This window comes from Notolepis coatsorum (assembly GCF_963971535.1).
Source record: "Notolepis coatsorum genome assembly, chromosome: 15".
NCBI classification, from domain to species: domain Eukaryota; kingdom Metazoa; phylum Chordata; class Actinopteri; order Aulopiformes; family Paralepididae; genus Notolepis; species Notolepis coatsorum.
Genome location: NC_140179.1, coordinates 31,009,177 through 31,032,640, shown reverse-complemented (window position 1 = coordinate 31,032,640; position 23,464 = coordinate 31,009,177). Strand labels below are relative to the sequence as shown.

The following is a 23,464-nucleotide window of genomic DNA, read 5'->3' as shown; positions in this document are numbered from 1 at the left end:
CAGTAAGAAGCATTTTGTATGAAAGTATTCTGTACTTCTGTATGACAACTATTAAAGAAACTTGAACTCAAGGAACCTTCCGACTACCAGACTGCTCTGCCTCCTTAGCCGCTGTACGTTGTATCTGTTTGAGAAGACGTTCTGGTCCGTACCTTCTCTTCTCTCCCTTCTTTCGGTATGTAACGGCAGCTTCAAAATATCAATCAAAACTGGCCTTTAACAAATCGATTGAACCCTGTTTGTAAATCGACGTCTTTCACCCGCGAGGCCGAGTGGTCGATGCTCTCGATACATCTGTGTAACATTTCAGCACGTTTCACAGAGAAAGGAAAGATCAAACACGGCGTACATAATAATAATAATAATAATAATAATAATAATAATAATAATAATAATAATAATAATAATAATAATAATAATAATAATAATAATAATAATAATAATAATAATAATAATAATAATAATAATAATAATAATAATAATAATAATAATAATAATAATAATAATAATAATAATAATAATAATAATAATAATAATAATAATAATAATAATAATAATAAATAATAATAATATTAATAATAATAAATGTATTTATATAGCACCATCCATACAGATTGCAGCTCAATGTGCTTTACGCAAAAAACTAAACAAAAGGATAAACAAATATATTAACATTAAAGTGATAAAAATGGTAATAAAACAATTAGATAAGATAGTAAAAATAGCTAAATAAGACAAACAGTAAGACAATAACATAAGGCAATAATAAAGTAATAAAGTAAAGTAAAGTAGTAAAATAGTTAAAATAATAATAATAGCAAAATTAGACAATAAACAATAAGAACAAAATAAAATAACAGTAAAATAAGACATAAAAAAATTACAAAAAAGATTATAAAAACGACAAAATGATGCAAATAAATTATAATTATAATATATATATAATATATAATATAATATAATAATATAATAAATAAAGACAAATGACTTCCGGTTTGACCGCGGAAGAACATGGCAGCCTAACTCAAGAGCTCCCCTATAGCGAAATAATATAGCCCCGGAAAATGTATATCGACAACACCAGGGTATTTATTTAATAGTAATGAAAGGAGGGGCTATCACAAGACGTAGGGCAAACACGATTACATCTGAAAAAGACGACGGAATGGCAGAGAATGACAATGCGACAGGAGAAAAAAATGGCGATGATGAACCTGAACGGGAAGCCACGCTGATGAACATTTACAAGGAGCTCAAAGAATTCAAAAGAGACAATGAGCGTCAGTTTCGGGAAATTAAAAGTGAAATGAACAAGATGAACAATAGAATCGGCGGAGGGGAGAATCGGAGAAAATGAAAATGTGCTCGATGCGGCAACGGTTTTAATCAAGACGCTAATACAGAGGCAGGCTAGCGTAGAAGCTAAACTACTCGACCAAGAGGGCAGAACGAGGAGGGAGAACCTACGGGTTTATGGTATCCCGGAGGAGAAGGAGGGTAAAGACATGCACGGATTTCTAGACAACCTGTTTAAGGACGCACTTGGCCTGCCTCATGACATGGACCTTTGTATCGAACGAGCACACCGGGCATTAGCCCCAATGCCTAGCAACCCAGAGCTGAAGCCACGGTCAATCGTGGTTAAGTTCGGGAGCTACAAAATAAAAGAAGAGATAATACGCCAGACGTGGCAGAAGAAAAACGTCTCCTGTGACAATACACGCTTCTATGTCGACCATGATTTCCCCACTGAAATACTGAAGAGGTGCGGAGAATATGCCGAAGCCAAGAGAATAATGAAGGAGAAGAATGTCAAGTTACAGACACCGTATCCTGCGAGGATGAGGGTCTTCTACGAGGACGGCACCCGCCTATACCAGAACGCAGCGGAGGCGACGAAGGATATGGCAAGACGTGGATATCAAATCACTGTGGTGAACCCTCCTGCCGACCCAGATCGAGAGGCGATGCAGCGGCTGTCTACCTGGCAGACGGTGGGAAGACAACGGGGTTCGGGAGGTGACATACAGCCGACGGAGACTGGAGGTCCCGCACAGCAGGACAGCGACCGTCACGGGTACCGGGAGAAACTTCAGGGATTCAGACGGTGACTTTCGGAGACGAACATTTAAGATAACGGACAAGACGCACATAAATACAGATAAGTCTCAGGAGCATTGTCGTAGAATAACGGACATTACAAAGCGCAAAAAAATAGATTTCACTAAATGTAAAAATAAGCTCTAAGCGTGGGAAAGGAAATATCCCTGATAGATAATATGGGAGGGCGAAATGAACCATAATGCAATATGATTATGACTTCAGTTAAGTTGATCACACTGTGCTTACAGTGTGAACCATATGTTACATTAGGGTTTACAAAATAGTAGGGGCATAGTTTTAGGCAACCTACCTCGTGTTTAATGCACTCCTCTGATAGACGAGGGGGACCAAAGTGCACAGGTGAGTATAGATCTCACCTTTTGTGCAACTGTTCTTTCTGGGGTCCTATCGAACGTAGCTTGGGTAAGTGTGGGGGGGGGGGGGGGGGAATGTATTTATGTTTTTATGTTCCTTTTTATTTCGATATGTACTATATTGTTTTATGTCTATCATCACAATCTCAGGTCCTAGATATGGAAATAAGAGGTATAACGCCCCGGGCATAGAAGCATTAGATGCTGGATTGCACAGAAGCGATACAATACAGGGGCAATGGGGCTGATTAAAATAGTATCATGGAATATAGACGGATGACATCATCCCATTAAAAGGAGAAAAATACTGACATTCTTGAAACAAAAAAAGACTGATATTGCACTAATCCAAGAGTCACACTTGAATGAGGAGGAATCGGCCAAACTTAAGAGGGACTGGGTGGGACAAATATTTTATAGTACCTTCTCTTCTAGGAAGAGGGGGGTGGCAATATTAGTGAGAAAGAACATAGACCAAGGTACACACTAGTTTTTCTCATGATGAGGGGAGATGGGTTATATTGGATGCAGATTTGGAAGGACAGAGAACTACATTAGCTAATATCTATGCACCCAACATAACGTCCTCAGACTGTGTGAGGTGATTAGGAAAATAGGGAATAGCAACGTAATCATAGGGGGGGACTTCAACCTAGTTGGAGCCACCTTACTAGATAAATCCTCTCAACCCAGGAACACTGACAATACAGGGAGGTTGGTGATCAGTGTATTGGTAGATGAACTGGGCTTAGTGGATATTTGGAGGGTCCTGAACCCACAGGAAAGAGACTATACGTTTTACTCTCACCCATATGCCTCATACTCTATAATACTATTTCCTGATCTCTAACACACTGGTGGAACAAGTAGCAGATAGTAGGATAGGGAACATTGTACTGTCTGATCATGCTCCAGTTGAATTGATAATCACATCCGTAGAGGAAGGACAGTGGTCCTTGAGATGGCGCTTCAACAACCTAATGCTGAATGACGAGGTATCATGTGCATATATTAGAACTATATTTAAGGAATTCTGGGAATTTAATGAGGGATCAATAGATGATAGTGGCATAACGTGGGACACATGTAAAGCATATATGAGAGGACGACTCATACAATACAGTGCATTACTAAAAAAAAGGCAGAGAAACAGAAAATGACAGCATTAGATCAAGAAATTAAAACACCCTCGAAACAGCACAGCCAAAGACCAGACCCAGAAACATGGAAGAAACTGAACAAATCCAAATATGAGATGAACAACATCTACCAAAAAAAGGCTGAGTTTGCTCTATTTAGGACCAACCAAAGATATTATGAACAAGGGGAGAGAGCGGGTCAAATATTAGCGAATCGGGTAAAACAAATGCAAAATCAAAATATTATATCCTCAATTCATAATAAAGACGACCAAATTATTATAGACAAAAATGAAATTAACAATGTTTTCAGGTGCTTCTACCAGGATTTTTATACCCCACAGCGGTGGATCAGGTAAAAATGTATGCGTTCTTCACCAAGATTAAGCTACCATCGCTATCGAAACAACAAGTGAAGTCAATGGAAGGGGATGTCTCGATAGAGGAAATACACGCGGCAATCAGTAGCCTTAAATTAGGTAAAGCACCAGGAGACGATGGGTTTACTCCCGATTTCTACAAACAATTCAGTGATATAATTTCTCCAAGATTATTAAAAGTATATCAAGCCTCGCTATTAAAAGGGAGCTTGCCCACTAGCTTGAGGTCGGCCACTATTACTTTGCTACAGAAAAAGGGCAAAGACCCTCAATATTGTGGGAACTATAGGCCTATTTCCCTGAGTAATTTAGAAGAAAAAGTATTAGCAAAAATACTAGCAAATAGAATAGAGGATGTATTACCAAGTTTGGTACACTCAGATCAAGTGGGTTTCGTGAAAGGGAGAAATTCAGCTGATAATATTCGCAGACTCCTACACATAATGTGGAAGGTTAGGGACGATGTAGAGCCTACAGTGGCCTTCTCATTAGACGCCGAAAAGGCCTTTGATAAAGTGGAGCTTGCGTTTTTGTTTCACACGCTAGAGCGTTTCGGATTCGGACCATCGTTTGTTGGATGGGTAAAACTGTTATACACAAATCCGATGGCCTCTGTCCTGACTAACGGATCGTATCCTCGCCCTTCAACCTAGGACGGGGGACGAGGCAGGGCTCTCCGCTTTCTCCCCAAATGTTCGCGCTTTTTCTCGAACCACTTGCCATCGCACTAAGAACAAATCAAGACATCAAAGGGGTAATGGCGGGACAGGTGGAACATAAACTATTTGTATATGCAGATGATATTTTATTGGTGTCCAGCAATCCCCAAACAGCAGCTGGGGTCATTGGAACAGTCATCGAGTCCTTCTCAGCAATATCTGGATACACAATCAACTGGAGCAAATCAGAAGCAATGCCTCTCTCTAAATGCTGTCCCTCTGCTATCAGGAGGGGGTGGCAGTTCAGGTGGATGCCGTCAGGGTTGATATATTTAGGAATAAAGCTGATCCCAGGTCTGAAAGAGATAGTACAAGCTAATATTGCCCCTATAATCGAACATGGGGGGGGGGGCAAAAGGCCTCTATTCGGTCGGGCCAAAATGTATGCACCTAAAGAAGATGGCGGCTTATCCCTGCCTAAACTAGACTGGTATCACTATGCGTTCTCACTCTCCCAGCTCTCCAAAATGAACCACTCGGCTGAAGAAGCACCTGCTTGGGTCAAGATGGAGGAGGAAATGGTATATCCCTCATCTCTGGAATCCTTTCTGACACAATCAGACAGACCTATACCTTTTAAGAACCCTCTCCTGGCATTTACCAGAGAAACCTGGAATCAATCACACAGGCTAACTAGCTAACTAGAGCTAACCCATATCTAACTGCAAGAGCCTCTATATGGTTTAATAAAAAACTAAAGATTGGTAAGAAATCAGTCATATGGGATGACTGGGTTAAAAAGGGGATACATGTACTAGGTGATATAGCCGGGGAAGATGGGGTATTACCGTTTGAGGATATTAAAAATTATTTTGGCATAGATAATAAAAACTTCTATAGATTCCTGCAGATTAGACATTGTATATCGTCATCAGTAGTTGGGTCAAAATGTGGCCCGATTACTGCAATTCAAGAAATATTTTATAACGCATGGCGTAGGAAAGGCGGTGCATCAAGGTTCTATGATGTTATAAGGGAACACAATGCACCCAAATTGGCGGGTTTGAGGTTGAGCTGGGAGAACGATGTACGTGAGGATATTACTGAGGAAATATGGGAGAAGCTGGTGATCAAATGGGGTAAATTCTCTCGGGAGGCACAGTCACAACTTTTCTTTTACAAAGTCTTAAACAGAAGCTATTGGACGCCTAGTAAAGTAGCCAGACTAAAATAAAAAAACAGTGACATCTGCTGGAGATGTGAGAAGGAGACAGGTACTCTACTATTATGTTATACGAATGTGAGAAAGTTCGGAAAATGTGGGATCAAATTGTGATATTCCTAAGTAAAGTTCTGAATGTAAAGGTGAATAACTCCCCAGCGGCATGCGTATTGGGTATAGTACCGAAAGAGATTAAACTGTCTAAGTACCAAGGAATGTGGTATAGAATGGCCATGATATCAGGATGTAGAATTGCCTTACGACATTGGAAATCACCCATTGATATTACTTTTAAGGAATGGATGGACTAATGTTCCGGACAGCATAATATGAAAGGGTGACATAGAGTCGCAGGGAGAGAGGATATCTTTGCTGAGATATGGGATAATTTTCTACACCTAACTGAACGGTCTGGTGATGAATGATTGAGGCGGTGTTTCAGTATTATCGATGATTAATGTGAAAAGTAGGATCTGACATAATGGTACCTATATTTTATTTTGTATTATATATGTATATATACATATATTGTATGTCCGAATGGTGTCTACCCTAGCCACTTGCTCTATCACACTCTCACATACGCATATCTAGCCGCATACGCATGTCTAGGACACACACACTCTTATGTACACATAACTGAGCTAAACATACTCACATGCACATGGCTGAGATATACATATCTGAAGCATACGCTCTCACTTACACATATCGGAGATATACACATTATGGGACACACACACATAGCTGAGACACACATACATATACACATCTGAGATACACACTCACACACATGTCAGAGACATACAGTACATGGGTACAAGACACACACAAAATGTAGATTCACAGTCACATATCTGAGAAGTACACACACATACACATATGAGACATACATACATACATACGTGAGACACGTACCCACATCAGTCCCGGCGCCATGGGCAGGCATTAGGGGGCCGGGCCCGCCCACTGAGTCAGCTGTGCCCACCCTGGTAAAAAAAACAAAAAAACAAAAAAACGTTTTTCTTTTTTTTTTTTTATCAAAGTCAACTATCCAAATCCTTAGTCGGGGACATCCCTATTCCCTAGTGGGCACTGATGTCAACAACAACACTACTGAAGCTAGCACGGCACTCTGTGAGAATTCGTTTTCTACCCTCAAGAACGTCTTTACAGAACATCGCCTTAGTATGCTTCATCGACGCAACTAAGGCCAATTTAATTCAGTTTTAGAAGGACTTAACAAAAAAGTTCAGGAATGAGTGGAGGGGCAGTGTTTTAAGAAGATTTCACTCTGTCCCCAAACGCCGCTTGCCGCTCTACTTATGATGGTGAGTAGCCTGTGGAGGAATTTTGTTTGCTTTTTTATGCACCTTATTTTTGTCAGTTCAGTTCAGTTTGTCAGTGAATTCAGAAGTGTTGAATAAATGGAGACTTTTCAAAGATATAGAATAGAATAGAATAGAATATAAATGTATTATCCTGACACTGCAAATCACTCAACATTAAACATTTAGACAGAACAAGTCACAAATAAGAATAACAAAACAAATGGCCTAAGAATAGAATAAAATGAAATAGAATAAACATAGAATAAAAGATACAGTAAATAAATACAGTAAAAATATACTGAAGTCTACAGTAGGTGTAATATTGCACAGTGCTGTTTAAAAAGTAAGAGTCCAGGAAGATGGCAATTGTCACTCTGTGCTCAGTGATGCAGTGAGGCACAGTGATGCATTGTATAGTCTGATGGCAGAATGAAGGACTTCCTGTGCCGTTCAGTGCTGCATTTAGGTAGTGTGAGCCTATAACATGCTCCTCCTGTCAGCCAAGTCTGTGTATACTGTATAGTGGGTGGGAGGGGTTTTCCCTGATGGCCTGGAGCTTAGCAAGGCTCCTCCTCTCCGCCACCCTCGCTAGAGTCCAGCTCCACCCCAACCACGCTTCTGGCCTTTTTGACCATCTTATCCAGCCTGTTTGTGTCCCCTGCTCTCAGTCCGCTGCCCCAGCAGGTCTGTTATATATATCCGTTCAGTCTGTTTTTGTATAAGTGAAAGTTCTTAAGATAGAGAGAAATTAGATTTTTCAATTGCCTCTCTGCTGTTTAGTTCAGCACCGTGGGCAGCGCCAAGCAAGCCACAGCACCGCTGTCCCAGCTGAAACGTATAAAAGGGAACCTGTGTTGAAAAACCATTGTGCCCCCCCGAGAAAATGTTATGCCCCCCCACTAATTTGTTTCTGCAGCCTGGTCTGACCCACATGCACATATCTGAGACACACATTCATACACGTTCTCACACACACTTACATATATCTGAGACACATCCTCTCACATGCACTAAGGAGAAAGATGGCATCCCGATAGAGATGCAGGACATACTTGCATCGCAGGTAGAATTGGACTTCATGTAACATACGTCTTGGTTATATATGCACAATATATAGTAATGTTTTTTTTTCTTTTTTGTAAGTAGGCCTACTTTTTTAATTTCCATGTCTGTTTTTGGTATGTCTGTATAAGTCCTATGTAGGTTTTGTATGTCTATAAGAAAAAGAAAAAGACAAATCTTTGACTTTGCATGTTATGCTGTTGAAAGTTCTTCCATGAAGATGTGTAAGATTTGTGCAAAAATATATTAAAAAAATATAAATAAAAAATAAAGACAAATAAGACAATAAAATAAAGATAATAATTCATTTAAAAGTTTAAAAAGGGACGTTTTGAGCTGTCTTGAGATGCAGCAGGACCCACAGCGTCCCCAGAGGACGGGAGGCGTCTCACACGTGAGCCTCCGCCGCATGGCTATGGTAATTAGTCATCTCTGTCACGCCAGTGCCGTCTAACAAGGTTATCACACGATTAACTGACCAGAAACAACTGATTGACAGCCACGGCGCCAGCACATTCGATGTCAGCCCCTTCCAGTCCGTCAACGACGACGACGCGTCAATTTAGACAGAAGCCGTAATTACCCTCAGTGCTGTTCACTTCCGACAGGGCCTCATCATACACATTTATCATCATTCGATGATGAGCAGTGGCATTAGCTGCAGGTGTGAGAGAGTAAACAGCGCTCCGTGAACATCAGGCCGCTGAATACGCGAGGGTTTATAATTCGGCTTTAAATGTGTTTTTTTAAGTGGCGGTTAATGGGCGGGTGATAAACGATTGGCTTCTGACAGAGCGGTTGACTGACAGCTGGTATCCCCGCCCCCGCTTAATGGAAGGGAAATCAATGATGGGGAAAGCGATGTGAATTTATTTTGTGATGCATCTGTAAAGGATGTCTGTTTGATATAGAACTGACAAGGTTGACGGCGGCCCAAGTCAATATATATACGATCGTTATGGAGCGATATTCCAGTCGTGGCATCGCAGACAGAACGCTGATTGTACAGACGGTTTTACAGAAGCAACAACAATAAAAACATATTTAAAAAAAAAAAAGGACCTGGAGTTTATTTCCTGTGGCGACGTCTGCTAATGCAATATCCGATGCAATAACCGGATCCACACTGTTCCCCATAGCAACGTAATTCCAGTGAAACCGTCTATGATGGGGTTGATAAACACAAATCACCTAGGTCCACACTTCTATCGAATGTACTCATGAGCCATCGATTCCTCAAGCCCCATGTGCACTGATTGATATTTGCATACGGCGTAACGCCTCATTGAACAGAGCGATGAACCTGCGTCATTGTATCCAGTTAACCTTGCGTCCCATTGGTCCAGCCCAGATGGGGGCATATCTTTAATCAGACTCAGACTTATTACCTGGGGGGGGGTCTGTGATCTTAATCCCGGGCGAATCTGCCACATCCATCATTTGTCAAGTAGATATTCCAGCCGCAAATGACCTACGGCACCATATTTCAATATTCATCTATCATCTAGTCATCTATCTATATCATTTATCTGTAGTCATTCGGCATCTCGGTGGTTTGAGGTCTTCCGTTGTTTTTGGTACAGTAGTGAAACCAGTACAGGAAGGTTTTAAATACATTTTCAGTGCAAACGTCAAGTCAATCTGTTTTCACCTCAGCATGGAGATCGATAGGCCTTACAGTTCCTTCTTGGAAAAATAGATTTCCATCCAAAGTAGGTGCAACTGTTTCCAGTTCATTCTTTTTCCTCTGCTGGATCGTCCTAGATTTCTCTGCATGATTCTATCTTTGCATCAGGCAGTGCATTAGTTAGTTTGTTCGAGGTGCCGTTTGAAACAAAAACGTTTGATCCCACACCCTGACAGTCACCCAGCACCCCGACACTCACACAGCACCCTGACAGACACCCAGCATCCTGACAGACACACAGCACCCTGACAGACACACAGTCACCCTGACAGACACCCAGCACCCTGACAGTCACCCAGCCCCCCGACAGTCACACAGCACCCTGACAGACACCCAGCACCCTGACAGACACCCAGCATCCTGACAGACACCCAGCATCCCACCAGACACCCACCACCCTGACAGACACACAGTCACCCTGACAGACACCCAGCACCCTGACAGACACACAGCACCCTGACAGACACACAGCACCCTGACAGACACCCAGCACCCTGACAGACACACAGTCATCCTGACAGACACCCAGCATCCTGACAGACACCCAGCATCCCAACAGACACCCACCACCCTGACAGACACACAGTCACCCTGACAGACACCCAGCACCCTGACAGACACACAGCACCCTGACAGACACCCAGCACCCTGACAGACACACAGTCATCCTGACAGACACACAGCACCCTGACAGACACACAGCATCCTGACAGACACCCAGCACCCTGACAGACACACAGTCATCCTGACAGACACCTAGCACCCCGACAGACACCCAGCACCCTGACAGACACACAGTCATCCTGACAGACACCCAGCACCCTGACAGACACACAGTCATCCTGACAGACACCCAGCATCCTGACAGACACACAGCACCCTGACAGACACCCAGCATCCTGACAGACACACAGCATCCTGACAGACACCCAGCACCCCGACAGACACCCAGCACCCTGACAGACACACAGTCACCCTGACAGACACCCAGCACCCTGACAGTCACCCAGTCATCCTGACAGACACCCAGCACCCTGACAGACACACAGCACCCCGACAGACACCCAGCACCCTGACAGACACACAGCACCCTGACAGACACACAGCACCCTGACAGACACCCAGCACCCTGACAGACAGGAAGTAGTAAAAAAAATCACGCGGTTGGCGGCGGCGAGACACAGAGGAAAAAAGTTATTGTACATTGTTTGATCCGCTAAATTTCCATTCTGAAGTACGACAGTGAAGTTTGAACGTGCCTTTCATCCTGCTAATGTTGCTAGCTAGCCTTGGCTAAAATGGCTGCTTCCGCATTTTACAGTAGGAGCTCTGTGATTGCTGGGCGCACCAAACATGTGACAAAGCAGCCAGCAATCAGCGCTCCTACTGTCAAATGCGGAAGCAGCCATTTTAGCCAAGGCTAGCTCAATGCTTTTTTTACTCGTTTATAAAAAATATTTCGAATGTTTATTAGCAACGCCGAGCTTTCAAACCCTGCCGCGTGTGTGTGTGTGAAACCCTAATGGAACGCTGGGTACCTTTGAAATTTATATCTGATATATTTTGGACCCACTGCTAGCTTTTAAGCAGTGCTTGGTGGTGCAAATTAACCTGGCTATCTGACGGCCACGGACCGGTTTAATGTTGAATGTTTAATGTTAAAACTATCGATTTATATGGAATTTGTTAAACTTATCCGTTGTCTTACTTATTGTTATACTTATTGAATCTCAAACAAGCCTTGTCTTGTTAAATGAGACGGTCTGGTCTATGGAGGAGACTGGGGCTGACGCATCCAGATTGGGGAATCCCCCGCATTCGATTATTGACACTTCCGCTAAATATATTAATCTAGCTACTAACTGGGGAGACTGATCAATTACGGATAAAGGAATATAGTGGGACGATCGATTATGATAGTTAACCTTGTTAGATGAGGCTGCACTGGAAATGGAGCTAATGGACTTCCGAATGTCTCGTAATTCAAATACCTATAGCGCTGTCATTTCAGGAGCTTCTTCAAGCACTCTTTTTGTTTAATTTAAACAATATTTTCAGAAATGCAAAAAGGATATCCATAGTTAAATATGCCTTCTTTGTTTATAGACGTGAGTTTACATGCATATTCCTTCACAATATTAATAAAGGATGGTCACAACGTCATGATCAAGAATACCACCAACCTGGTTGTGTGGCAATAAAGGAATCTTGTATCTTGTATATGGGTCCAATTTCCCTCGGGATGATTTAATTAATTTCTATTATATTCTATGGCTTTGCTTTGAGCAAGTAGAATATGAAACATTGGCAGTCTGACTCTTGACAGACTTGTGATATTGATACCTCCAATCATTTACATGAATGTGTACATTTATTGAGTATACTGTACCATTCAGACTCGAGGCTAAACTCTAGACTGTTTATTTTATTATTTATTATTAAATGATTTACTATAAATATTACTTATTTATTTGGTTTCACAGGTGGGGGGGGGGGGCGACAGTGGCTCAGGAGGTAGAGTGGTCATCTAGTAATCAGAAGGTTCAATTCTGGTTTCTCCCGGCAGCGTGTCTAAGTGTCCTTGAGCAAGACACTTGACCCCTAACCGCTCCAAATGAGCAGGTTGGCACATTGCATGATTGCCTCCGCCGTCGGTGTGTGAGTGAATGGGTGAATGTGAGGCATAGGCTGTAAGACGCTTTAGATAAAAGCGCACTATAAATGCAGTCCATTTACCAAGGTCAGCAGATAGGTCGGCAGTTGACCTTTGAATAATAACTGACATTTCCTGTAATTTGATGTTGTTGTTGTTTCTCACAGCACCTCCACCCTCTCTGGTCAGGCGTCTCCTCCACATGCTGCTGTATCTAACAAAACAAATGGTAAATGGACTACATTTATATAGTGCTTTTAACTCATTGACTGCCACGTTGTTTTACCATCTTTACTCAATGGCGCCAGGCACTATTTATAGTCCAACACTGACAAACCAGTTAATTTCTACATACTTTCGTTTGTGCGCTATTCCACGCTAAACATCGCCCCTTTTCAAAATAATCCAGTCTTTTTTTCTAGATCGCAAGATATGATCAAGGGGGGGGAGGATCGTTTTACGAAGCTGCGGTCGTTACCAAAAGCATGTTTTGGGTTCGGTAAAATACGACGCTGTGATCAACACAAAAGCATGTTTTAGGTTCGGTAAAATAGACCTAAAATAGACCTTACCTTAGTCAGAAGTTACTCCAAAATGAATAATCCCAGTAGTTCCATCGCGATCGCCATTAGTCGTGTGCATTGGGCCTGGCTATAATACGGGAAACAATAGGTTTCAGGCGAGCAGATCGGCGACAGATAGCTGTGTGCTGATTCACTTTGAGGGGGAGGGGATTCCTGCAGCCGGAGGTACCTCAGTACTGAAAGACAACTGAGAGACCCAGTTCAAAAGGTAGGCGATACTGCCACCTGTCGGGATTCGATCGTCATTGCAATTATAACGTAGGCAGCAGTGCCAGGGAGACACAGGCAGGTCCGTGCGAGTGTTTAGAATGGGAATATCGAATATAAAAAAATTAAAATAAAGGATCAAAACCCGAGAAATCTCAGGTTTGGCACTCAACCGTTGGATTCGAAACCCGAGAAATCTCGGGTTTGGCACAGAAAGGGTTAAGCAAAGTGCTTTATAACTCATGCTGCAGTGGGCTGTCACTTTAACAAAAAATCTAATTCGAAATTCGTTGCAGAATTGTAGACAAGTTCAAATTAGAATTTCAGTGTAAAAAAATTATAAATAAACCTAAAAAAAGTCAAAACTATTTTTGGCTAAATGTTTTTACCATGGTATTTGGTATCATTATTTTCAGCACAGTCTCACTTATATGACCTGACTTTTTAAAAATATATTTTAATAAAATGTAAAAAATAAGAAAGAATTATATTATTAATAATTATTATTATTATATATATTTTTTTTTAATTACTCCGTTCATGTTCGAATCTCGTGTTTTAATGTAAATTCGAAATTAATTCGAAATTCGAAAATAATGTGACAGCCCATATGCTGCACCGTCAGCCATTCACTCACACACCAACAGCGGAGGCGACCATGCAAGGTGCCGACCTGCTCATCGAGAGCGGTAAAGGACGCTTCGACGCGCTGCCGGGAGGAGCCGGAATCGAACAGGGAAGCTTCAGATTACCAGACGACTGCTCTACCTCCCGAGCCACTGTCGCCCCCGTGTCGCGACTAGTAACCAGCGTGAGTCACAACGAAATTGACTATTGGACCTCGGCGTGTGCGGCCGAACTTCTGAGTCCTCTTTTTTTTTTTTTTTTTTTTTTTAGTCTTTTTCCCCCTCCATTTTCCTCCGATTTTCTCCCATCCCAATGTTAGTCGTATGCCAATTCCCAGTCCCTTCCTGGTCGCTGCGCACTTACCCCCCACAGTCAGATCATCTGGGAGAGTGGAGGCTACCACGTGCTTCCTCCGACACACGTCCAGCCAATCACCGCTTCTTTTCACCTGGCAGCGCGGATTCTCATCGAGAGGGCGTAGCGTGTGGGAGGATCACACTATCCCCCTCAAGTCCTATCCGCGCTTAGCAGGCGCCCCGACCGAACTGTAGGAGTCGCTGTTTACACCGACCCGGACCCACCCCGCCAGCTTCTCCCACCCTCTAATACAGCCAATTGTATTAGTGCAGACGGCCAGCCAAGCTGGTGACAACCCCGGAGCTGTGAGCTGGATTCGAACAGGCGAATCCAGCTCACAGCTCCGGGGTTGGTGACGAACGCAATCTCCGCTCGGCCACCTAACCGCCCCACTTCTGAGTCCTCTTGAAAACAAGAGGATGTATCTCATCTGACGGATAAATGGACTGTCTCCATCAGTCTGTCCCCACCAGTCTGTCCCCACCAGTCTGTCTCCACCAGTCTGTCTCCACCAGTCTGTCCCCATCAGTCTGTCTCCACCAGTCTGTCTCCACCAGTCTGTCTCCACCAGTCTGTCCCCACCAGTCTGTCTCCACCAGTCTGTCTCCACCAGTCTGTCTCCACCAGTCTGTCTCCACCAGTCTGTCCCCACCAGTCTGTCTCCATCAGTCTGTCTCCACCAGTCTGTCTCCACCAGTCTGTCCCCATCAGTCTGTCTCCACCAGTCTGTCTCCACCAGTCTGTCTCCACCAGTCTGTCCCCACCAGTCTGTCTCCACCAGTCTGTCTCCACCAGTCTGTCTCCACCAGTCTGTCTCCACCAGTCTATCTCCACCAGTCTGTCTCCACCAGTCTGTCTCCACCAGTCTGTCCCCATCAGTCTGTCTCCAGCAGTCTGCCCCCACCAGTCTGTCTCCATCAGTCTGTCTCCATCAGTCTGTCTCCACCAGTCTGTCTCCACCAGTCTGTCTCCACCAGTCTGTCTCCACCAGTCTGTCTCCACCAGTCTGTCCCCATCAGTCTGTCTCCACCAGTCTGTCTCCACCAGTCTGTCCCCATCAGTCTGTCCCCATCAGTCTGTCTCCACCAGTCTGTCTCCACCAGTCTGTCCCCATCAGTCTGTCTCTAGCAGTCTGCCCCCATCAGTCTGTCCCCATCAGTCTGTCCCCATCAGTCTGTCCCCATCAGTCTGTCCCCATCAGTCTGTCTCCACCAGTCTGTCCCCATCAGTCTGTCTCCACCAGTCTGTCTCCACCAGTCTGCCCCCATCAGTCTGTCTCCACCAGTCTGTCTCCACCAGTCTGTCTCTAGCAGTCTGCCCCCACCAGTCTGCCCCCATCAGTCTGTCTCTAGCAGTCTGTCCCCATCAGTCTGTCTCTAGCAGTCTGTCCCCATCAGTCTGTCTCTAGCAGTCTGCCCCCACCAGTCTGCCCCCATCAGTCTGTCCCCATCAGTCTGTCCCCATCAGTCTGCCCCATCAGTCTGTCTCCACCAGTCTGCCCCCATCAGTCTGTCTCTAGCAGTCTGCCCCCATCAGTCTGTCTCCACCAGTCTGTCTCCACCAGTCTGCCCCCATCAGTCTGTCCCCATCAGTCTGTCTCTAGCAGTCTGTCTCATTCTGCAGCCAACAAAGATGGAGTGGTACATGAATAGTGTTGTCGCTATATGCTCAAACAACATCATAATTAATTAGCTATCAAGGTGGTAACTCACACACACACACACACACACACACACACACACACACACACACACACACACACACACACACACACACACACACACACACACACACACACACACACACACACACACACACACACACACACACACACACACACACACAATATCTTGCTAACTGTTTGGCTCTTCTCTTCGGAAGACCGGCCATCTGAAGGCCTCTAACACCCAACTTATGAACATGACCCAGGCCTCCAAATATGAAAACTAAAAGTTTACAGGTGTAGCCAAGTTGTGATATGGTATGCTCTAACAGTTAATACTTCAACATTTTGGTTGTAAAGGCTTCTTCTAGACTGTAGTCAAACGTACAGCCAACTTCTAGAATGAGAACCTCTCTGTTATTCTCATTAACAACAACAACATCAGGGGTGTTTGCTGAAATATCAGAGAACAGTGAATTGTCACGACTACACAGATTGAACATACATGGCTTCACACTGGTGTGCTTATACAGCACTGTTGCAAGTGACCCGAGTGTGGAATCTGTCTGCAATCAGATCCACGATCCTATCATGCCTACAAAGGTAGAGCCCTCTGTATGCGTGACAACCATGTGGGCTATGATGACTGCCGGGGAGCCAGATGGAAAGGTTGAGCTTTGATGGTAAAACCTGTAGCCTTGCTTTTAAAGTGAAGATGAGAGAAAGCTGCCCCCTTGGTGAACATCACAGCCACACGACCACTCGAGTTGCTGTGCATGGACTTTCTCAGCTTGGAACCAGACTCCAGTAACACAAAAGACATCTTGGTCATTACGGACCACTTTTTTACGAAATACGCAATAGCAATCCCTACCGCAAATCAAAAAGCGCGGACAGTCGCTAAATGCCTATGGGACCACTTTATTGTCCACTATGGTATCCCGGAGAAGCTCCACAGCGACCAAGGTGCGGATTTCCAGTCCCGCACAATTAGAGAGCTGTGTGAGCTAGCCGGCATCAAAAAGATACGAACTACCCCGTACCATCCAAGGGGAAACCCAGTTGAACACTTCAACAGGACCCTGCTTAATATGCTGGGCACCCTGGAGAATCAGAATAAAAGCCATTGGTGAGACTACGTCAAACCTCTAGTACACGCCTACAACTGTACTAAGAATGACACTACTGGATTCACCCTCATCAATAGCTACACTTTTAAAAACTGCGTGCGAGACAGAGTGGTCAGCGGCAGGGAGACAGGCAAGCTTCCCTTGCAGTTTAAGCTCAGTCCAGTGTTGACGTTGGCGTTGTGCCGACATGAGATGACCACGGGCACACACACGCACCCACGCACGCACGCACACACACACACACACACACACACACACACACACACACACACACACACACACACACACACACACACACACACACACACACACACACACACAGGCACGTGCACACATAGAGCCCAAGGGGTGCTAGAGCACCTGCCTTTTTGAGCCTCATAAAAAAATGCATTTATATTAAACAATACAGAATATACAGCACTTCTTGGGGTCTGTAGGGTAAACACTTATTCCCTCCCCCCTGAACATTTATGGAGATGTATGGGCCTTTTAAGTCAGTGATAAAAGTGTCTTTCAAGGATAAGTGAGCTCCTGCACTGATTATTATAGTTCAATATTCAATATTTGATCACCAAAACCCCCCAAAAAGCATAAAAAGGGCCCCCCCCCCCCCTGCCCAAAAAGGGCCCTTAAAAATCGGGCTTGTGCGCTACGCACGCTCGGTTAAAACACACACGGGTATAGTGCCCTTTTAAGCCTTTGAGCACCTGCCCCTCTAAGGTCCTGTGCACGTCCCTGAGTGGGTGTGTATCTGTTAGTGGCTTGATGTGATGGAAATTAGTCAGAAGGATTACGACAAACATCTGTATCTCTAGTATGCACCCTCCCAAGTGATGATGTTTGGAGGGCGTGGAGGAGATGTATTATAGGACAGGAGTGTCAGCTTCCTCATGGTCGCATTGATCCATTGGTGGACTGTTTCCAACATGGTGTCCTTGATCACCTGCAGTGATGTAGACATCCTTGTCATCTGGGAACTGTCCATCTGTTAACAACTTATTTGACAGGAATGAGAAAATGTCTTGTTACACCTGGTGCAACTACCTCCTCGTCAACAGAAATATCTCTACTTGACGTGTATTGTGTCTAGCACAATAAAAGCTTTCCCATAGAGCTCTGCATGATGTTTGAAGTGCTGCATTCTCAGCTTATTTGCTGTCTTCTTCTGTGTTTTCTTCTCATGGAACAACAGTAAGTTATTTAGCTTGATCTGTGCTGTCAGAAGTCTGTAATTTGATTCAAGCACTCTTCCTGAAATTGTTGTACTGCTCTTGTCCCGTAGACTCGAGTTGATGGACAGATAGGGCAGCAGCCACAGACTCACACACCTTATTGTCTAATAGGTCTTTACTGCCCTCCTCAAAGGGATTCCCATTGCTCAGCAACACCTCCATCAGGTCTTTGGCATGGCGTTGACATTGGTGCTGAGATGCAGATTCTTTCTTGTGATGAGGACGTTCTTCACAATCATAGTTTGTTCTTCACAATCAACTGTTGTTTACATGTAGCACTTGTGTCACTTACTGTAACAGCTGTTCGCCACGGGCACAGTTCTAGGTTCGAATGAGGAGAGGAGTAATATGCACAATTAAAAGAATAGTGGACCAGAGACAGAATTATAACAATGACCGGTTTATTCACTAAAGCGCGCTAGCTAGACATACAGGCATACAGACATAGAGTGCTAGTTGGTTGAAGTATCCCTTTTAGATTCTTTCAGTAACCTCTCCTTTAAGGAGGGTTAGTTCGATATCAAGTCCTAGATTGATTGGATCAACACATTAGGTTTGGTTCAGACGTCTCTGAGGTTATCTCTAGCTAAAAAGCTAGGTTCAAGGTTGGATATTGGATGTATCCTTTTATCATCAGTAAACTCTATATCAGTTTATCATTTCAATAGGTAAATGTTTAAACATATTAATTTAAACCTTTAAATGTGCAGGGAACGCAAATACCTTATTAGGTGAAATGCTCCTTTAAACTCTTCCTTTGAAGGTGTAACACAACAAAAGTACCAAATGGAATATTCTAGGTTATGCGAATGCAAATACCTTATTAGGTGAAATTACCCTTTAAACCTTCTTTCTTTACAGGAGAACCATCAGTGATTCAACTATAATCAATGTCATCAATGGGATTCAAGTATCTTATTGGGTACATTGACCCTTTAACTCGTCCTCTTTACAAGAGAACATCAGTAGTTCAGGTATCTTACTGGGCGTATTTACCCTTTAATTCTCCATTCTTATAGGAGAAATATCAATGGTTCAAGTATCTTATCAGTGGTTCAAGTATCTTACTGGGTGTAATTACCCCTTAAGTCTCCCTTCTTATAGGAGAATACAATGGTTCAAGTATCTTATCAGTGGTTCAAGTATCTTACTGGGTGTAATTACCCTTTAAGTCTCCCTTCTTATAGGAGAATATCAGTACCCATATATCAAATTAAATCAAATCAAATACAAAATACAATATCAATATTCAAACTTTATCACTTGACAGGAATGTCTTGTGTTCGATTTTTTTTTTTTTGCTTCGAAAAGAGGGACATCCTCTCAATATGTGGGACGCGGTCTCAAATGGTGGGACAGTACAACCAAAAGGGGGACACCTGGTCACCCTAGGTGGAACGGGGTGCTGGGGTAACCTAAAAACCTGGCCTGCTTGCGAGCAGGCATTCAGAAAATAAAAGCTATTTACCATCTTTTATCGCTTCATCATCCTTTCATTGCTTTCAGAATGAATAATCAATCAGGCTACTTTTAGCTATGCTAAGCTAAAGTAGGCTATCTTATCACAGCACGTGGGATTATCATATGCCACATGCTAATTTAGGCTAAAGTGCGCTAGCATATGGAACGTTCCCCACGTTCATATAAAACTCTCAAAAACATTCAAAATGCATATAGACCTTGTTCTTATCGTACAGCATATCAATACAATTATAAGTACCTCTGAAATGGTTCCTTCCTAGTTTTCATTTAACCAAATTGAGCTTGGAGCAGTTTGTGTATAACTCAGAATGAAGCTACGTTATCGTTATTAGCTTGTAGCATGGAGCTAACCATTCTGCACACTCGACAATTAAATAGCACAATATTGATGAAACTCACCAAAACCACAGGCTACTTTAACTGCAACGCTTCTTCGGTTTTGCAACTGGGGGAATCTTTTATAACTGTTTGATAACTGTTTTTATCATGCTATTTCATCTCGTTATCCAGCAACGTTATCAGCTGCGTGTCGAATCTCTCCGTGGATGTGTGTCTCATCTGCGCGTGCGCAAGACTCACCTGCTGTAAAGCAAGGCGTGGCTGTCGTAATATCTATCTCGCGTCATGAAGTAAATTAAAGGGCAATGCTGTAATTCAAAGGACTTGGTACCCAATAATATTAACTACTTATGTTCTTACATAATAGCCTTAACTATTTATGTTCTTATTCAATGGCATTAACTATTTATGTTCCTATGACTTAAATAGTTATGAATCTGAAACCTGGGTTACATCCTCCCCTTCTATCCTAATACACGTCCCTGTGCATATTATCCCAGGACTACATTATCACAATCCTATGGGGTTCTGGGGAGTCGGAGTCATCTAAAGAGTCTGTGATTACTGAGCTTAGACTCTGGAATAGTGACTGGATTATCGTTACTAGTGGGTTTCCTAGTCTGGGATAAGTTAGGATTTTTGGAGGTTCTCTATGTCTTGTCGACCTTCTTGGGGGTTCATCTCTGACATCTCTTTCCTCTTCTCTTTCCACATTGTCTTGGACATTCTCCTGTCCATCTGGTTCGGTTTCTGGTTCATTCATGTTAGTATTGTTCTCCTCTGAACTCATAACTGGTAAGGTCTTTTCAGGTAGGTTGTTCTCTTCCTGATCCATGTCATATATTTAAATGTTGCTATTGCTATTGCTATTGCATGCACATATTGTTTTATTACACAATATATACATGTATACATACAATACATACCAACTATTTGCCTGTTTTATTCTCCACCCATCCATAGCAACACTATTATCACCGACATCTAAGGGGGATCCCCCCTTGAACGGCCCTTCTAAGGTTTCTCTCCTCCACATCGCCTGTGGTGCTTTTTTCCTATTGCTAGGTTTTACTTACATTCGCTTTTTTACACTTTACATTTATTTTGGATTTCATGGTGGGTTTTTTGTTCTTGATTTATTGGGATGTTTCTTCTTGAATAATTTAAAGAAGACTTGTCCGGTCCATGGGGACATTAAATTGTGATTTCGGGCTTTACAAATCAATTTGATTTGATTTAATATGCATTTATATGTCCAGTGATACAGGTATAAAGACACTATGGTCAGGCACTCTACTACTGGCCCCTGAGCAGCTAACACTGGAGCGGTTAAAGCTGAGGTGCCTTGCTCAAGGGCACAGCTAGCAGGCACGTGCACACATAGAACCCAACGGTTGCACAAGCACCTGCCCTTTTGTGCCTCGTAAAAAAAGTGCCCTTTTTATGCCAATTATTTTTACCATATTTTCTTTTTTACCTCCATATAGAGAGAGTGATCTGCAATCTGCTTGGGTTGGGGGTGCAATTCCTAACAGGCTCAACCATATGGATAACAGTTACCATATTATGTGCATTACACAAACTAAAAACAGATATTACATTACATTACACAAACTAAAAACAGATATTACATTACATTACACAAACTAAAAAAAGATATTACATTACATTACACAAACTAAAAACCGATATTGTCTGAATTACTAGAAGAAAGAAATGCACCACATTTGGCTGATAGTAATTTAATAATTTCTTAGGATTTCTTTTGGTCTAATAAATGTCTAAGGTTCTTAGATGGATCCCCTGCTGCCTCCTCCTCCTCTTCCTCCTCTTCCTCCTCCTCCTCCTCCTCCTCCTCCTCCTCCTCCTCCTAATCCTCCTCCTCCTCCTCCTCCTGCTCCTCATCCTCCTCCTCCTCTTCCTCCTCCTCCTCCTCCACGGGGAGCAGCGTACTGGCTCATGTTAGGCAGGCCATGCATTATGCAGAAGCTTAGGCCATAGCGCTGGGTCTTCATGTCCTCGGCTACAGTCCACCTGTCGCTGCTCTGGTCGTAGCACTCCACGTTGGAGATGGCGGTGGTGAAGCCATTGGTGAAGCCATTGACGCCTCCGACCACGAAGAGGAGGTCGTCCAGCACCGCGATGCCAAAGCTGAAGTGGGGGGTGAGCATGTTGGGCAGGGCGCTCCAGGAGTCAGTCAAGGGGCTGTAGGCCTCCGCGCTACGCAGGTAGTTTCCACCGTCAAACCCTCCCACCTGAGGACAGGACACATGAGAGGAATGTTTTAGTGTGTGGTTAAGGCAGGCAGGCAGACAGACACTGTATTAATCCATTTAGGGAAATGAGGGCATCACAGAAGCATTGAAAGTCAAATGATACATATCTATACAAATATCTAGTATAAAGCATTTGTCTCCGTGTGCACCTACCACATAGACTTGTCCTCCGTACGCAGCGACTCCCACTCCGCTACGCCTGCTGCTCATGGGGGCGATCAGAGTCCACTGGTCGGTGTCTGGGCTGTAGCACTCAGCTGTGAGCAGACACACTATCCTCCCGTTATTGCCACCACAGATGTAAACCTGTAATAAGAAAGAATATTCTAATTTAGTTTATATATTCCATTTGATTTCATTCTACTTTAATTGTCTGTTATTGTTGATGCACCAAAGGACCCAGACACATCTTTTGTATGTGCAAGCTTACTTGGCAATAAAGACATTTATGATTTCTGATCTAACGTTCCTAGTGTTCATCTAGCACCCTGTGTCCCTCAGTTCCACCCACCTTGCCCTGGAGGGCTTCTGCCCCGGCGGAGCTCCTGTGCCTCAGCATGGGTGGGATCAGTGTCCACTGGTTGGTTTCAGGCTCGTAGCGCTCTGCGCTGTTCAGTCGCATGTGTCCATCGTGCCCTCCCATGGCGTAGATACAGCCGCCCAACGCGACCACGCTGACGTAACAGCGGCATGAGGGCATGGGAGCCACCTGCAGCCAGCTGCGAGTGACGGGGTTGAACCTGCGCACACTGCTGAGACGCTTTACGCCGTCCCGGCCGCCGACGCAGTAGACCAGACCGTGGAGATAAGCGGTGCCGTGGAAGGCCCGGGGACTCTTCGGCGTCTCTGCCTCAATGCTCACGTCCATCCATCCACCGGCTCGGATATCGTAAGCCTCCATGCCATTGTACATACATGTATTAGACTGACTCCAGCCTCCGATGGCCATTAGGACCT

General features: G+C 43.7%; 1 protein-coding gene across 1 annotated transcript; it reads right to left on the bottom strand.

Annotated features, from left to right (window-relative positions):
- Positions 1–4,645: 4,645 nt before the first annotated feature.
- LOC311242004 (uncharacterized protein) lies at positions 4,646–23,408 on the bottom strand (the record flags this gene model as incomplete). Its single annotated transcript, XM_084330958.1, has 3 exons — positions 4,646–4,723; positions 22,661–22,729; positions 23,019–23,408. The coding sequence occupies 3 exons, from the start codon at positions 23,406–23,408 to the stop codon at positions 4,646–4,648; spliced, it is 537 nt and encodes a 178-aa protein (XP_084187084.1).
- Positions 23,409–23,464: the final 56 nt, after the last annotated feature.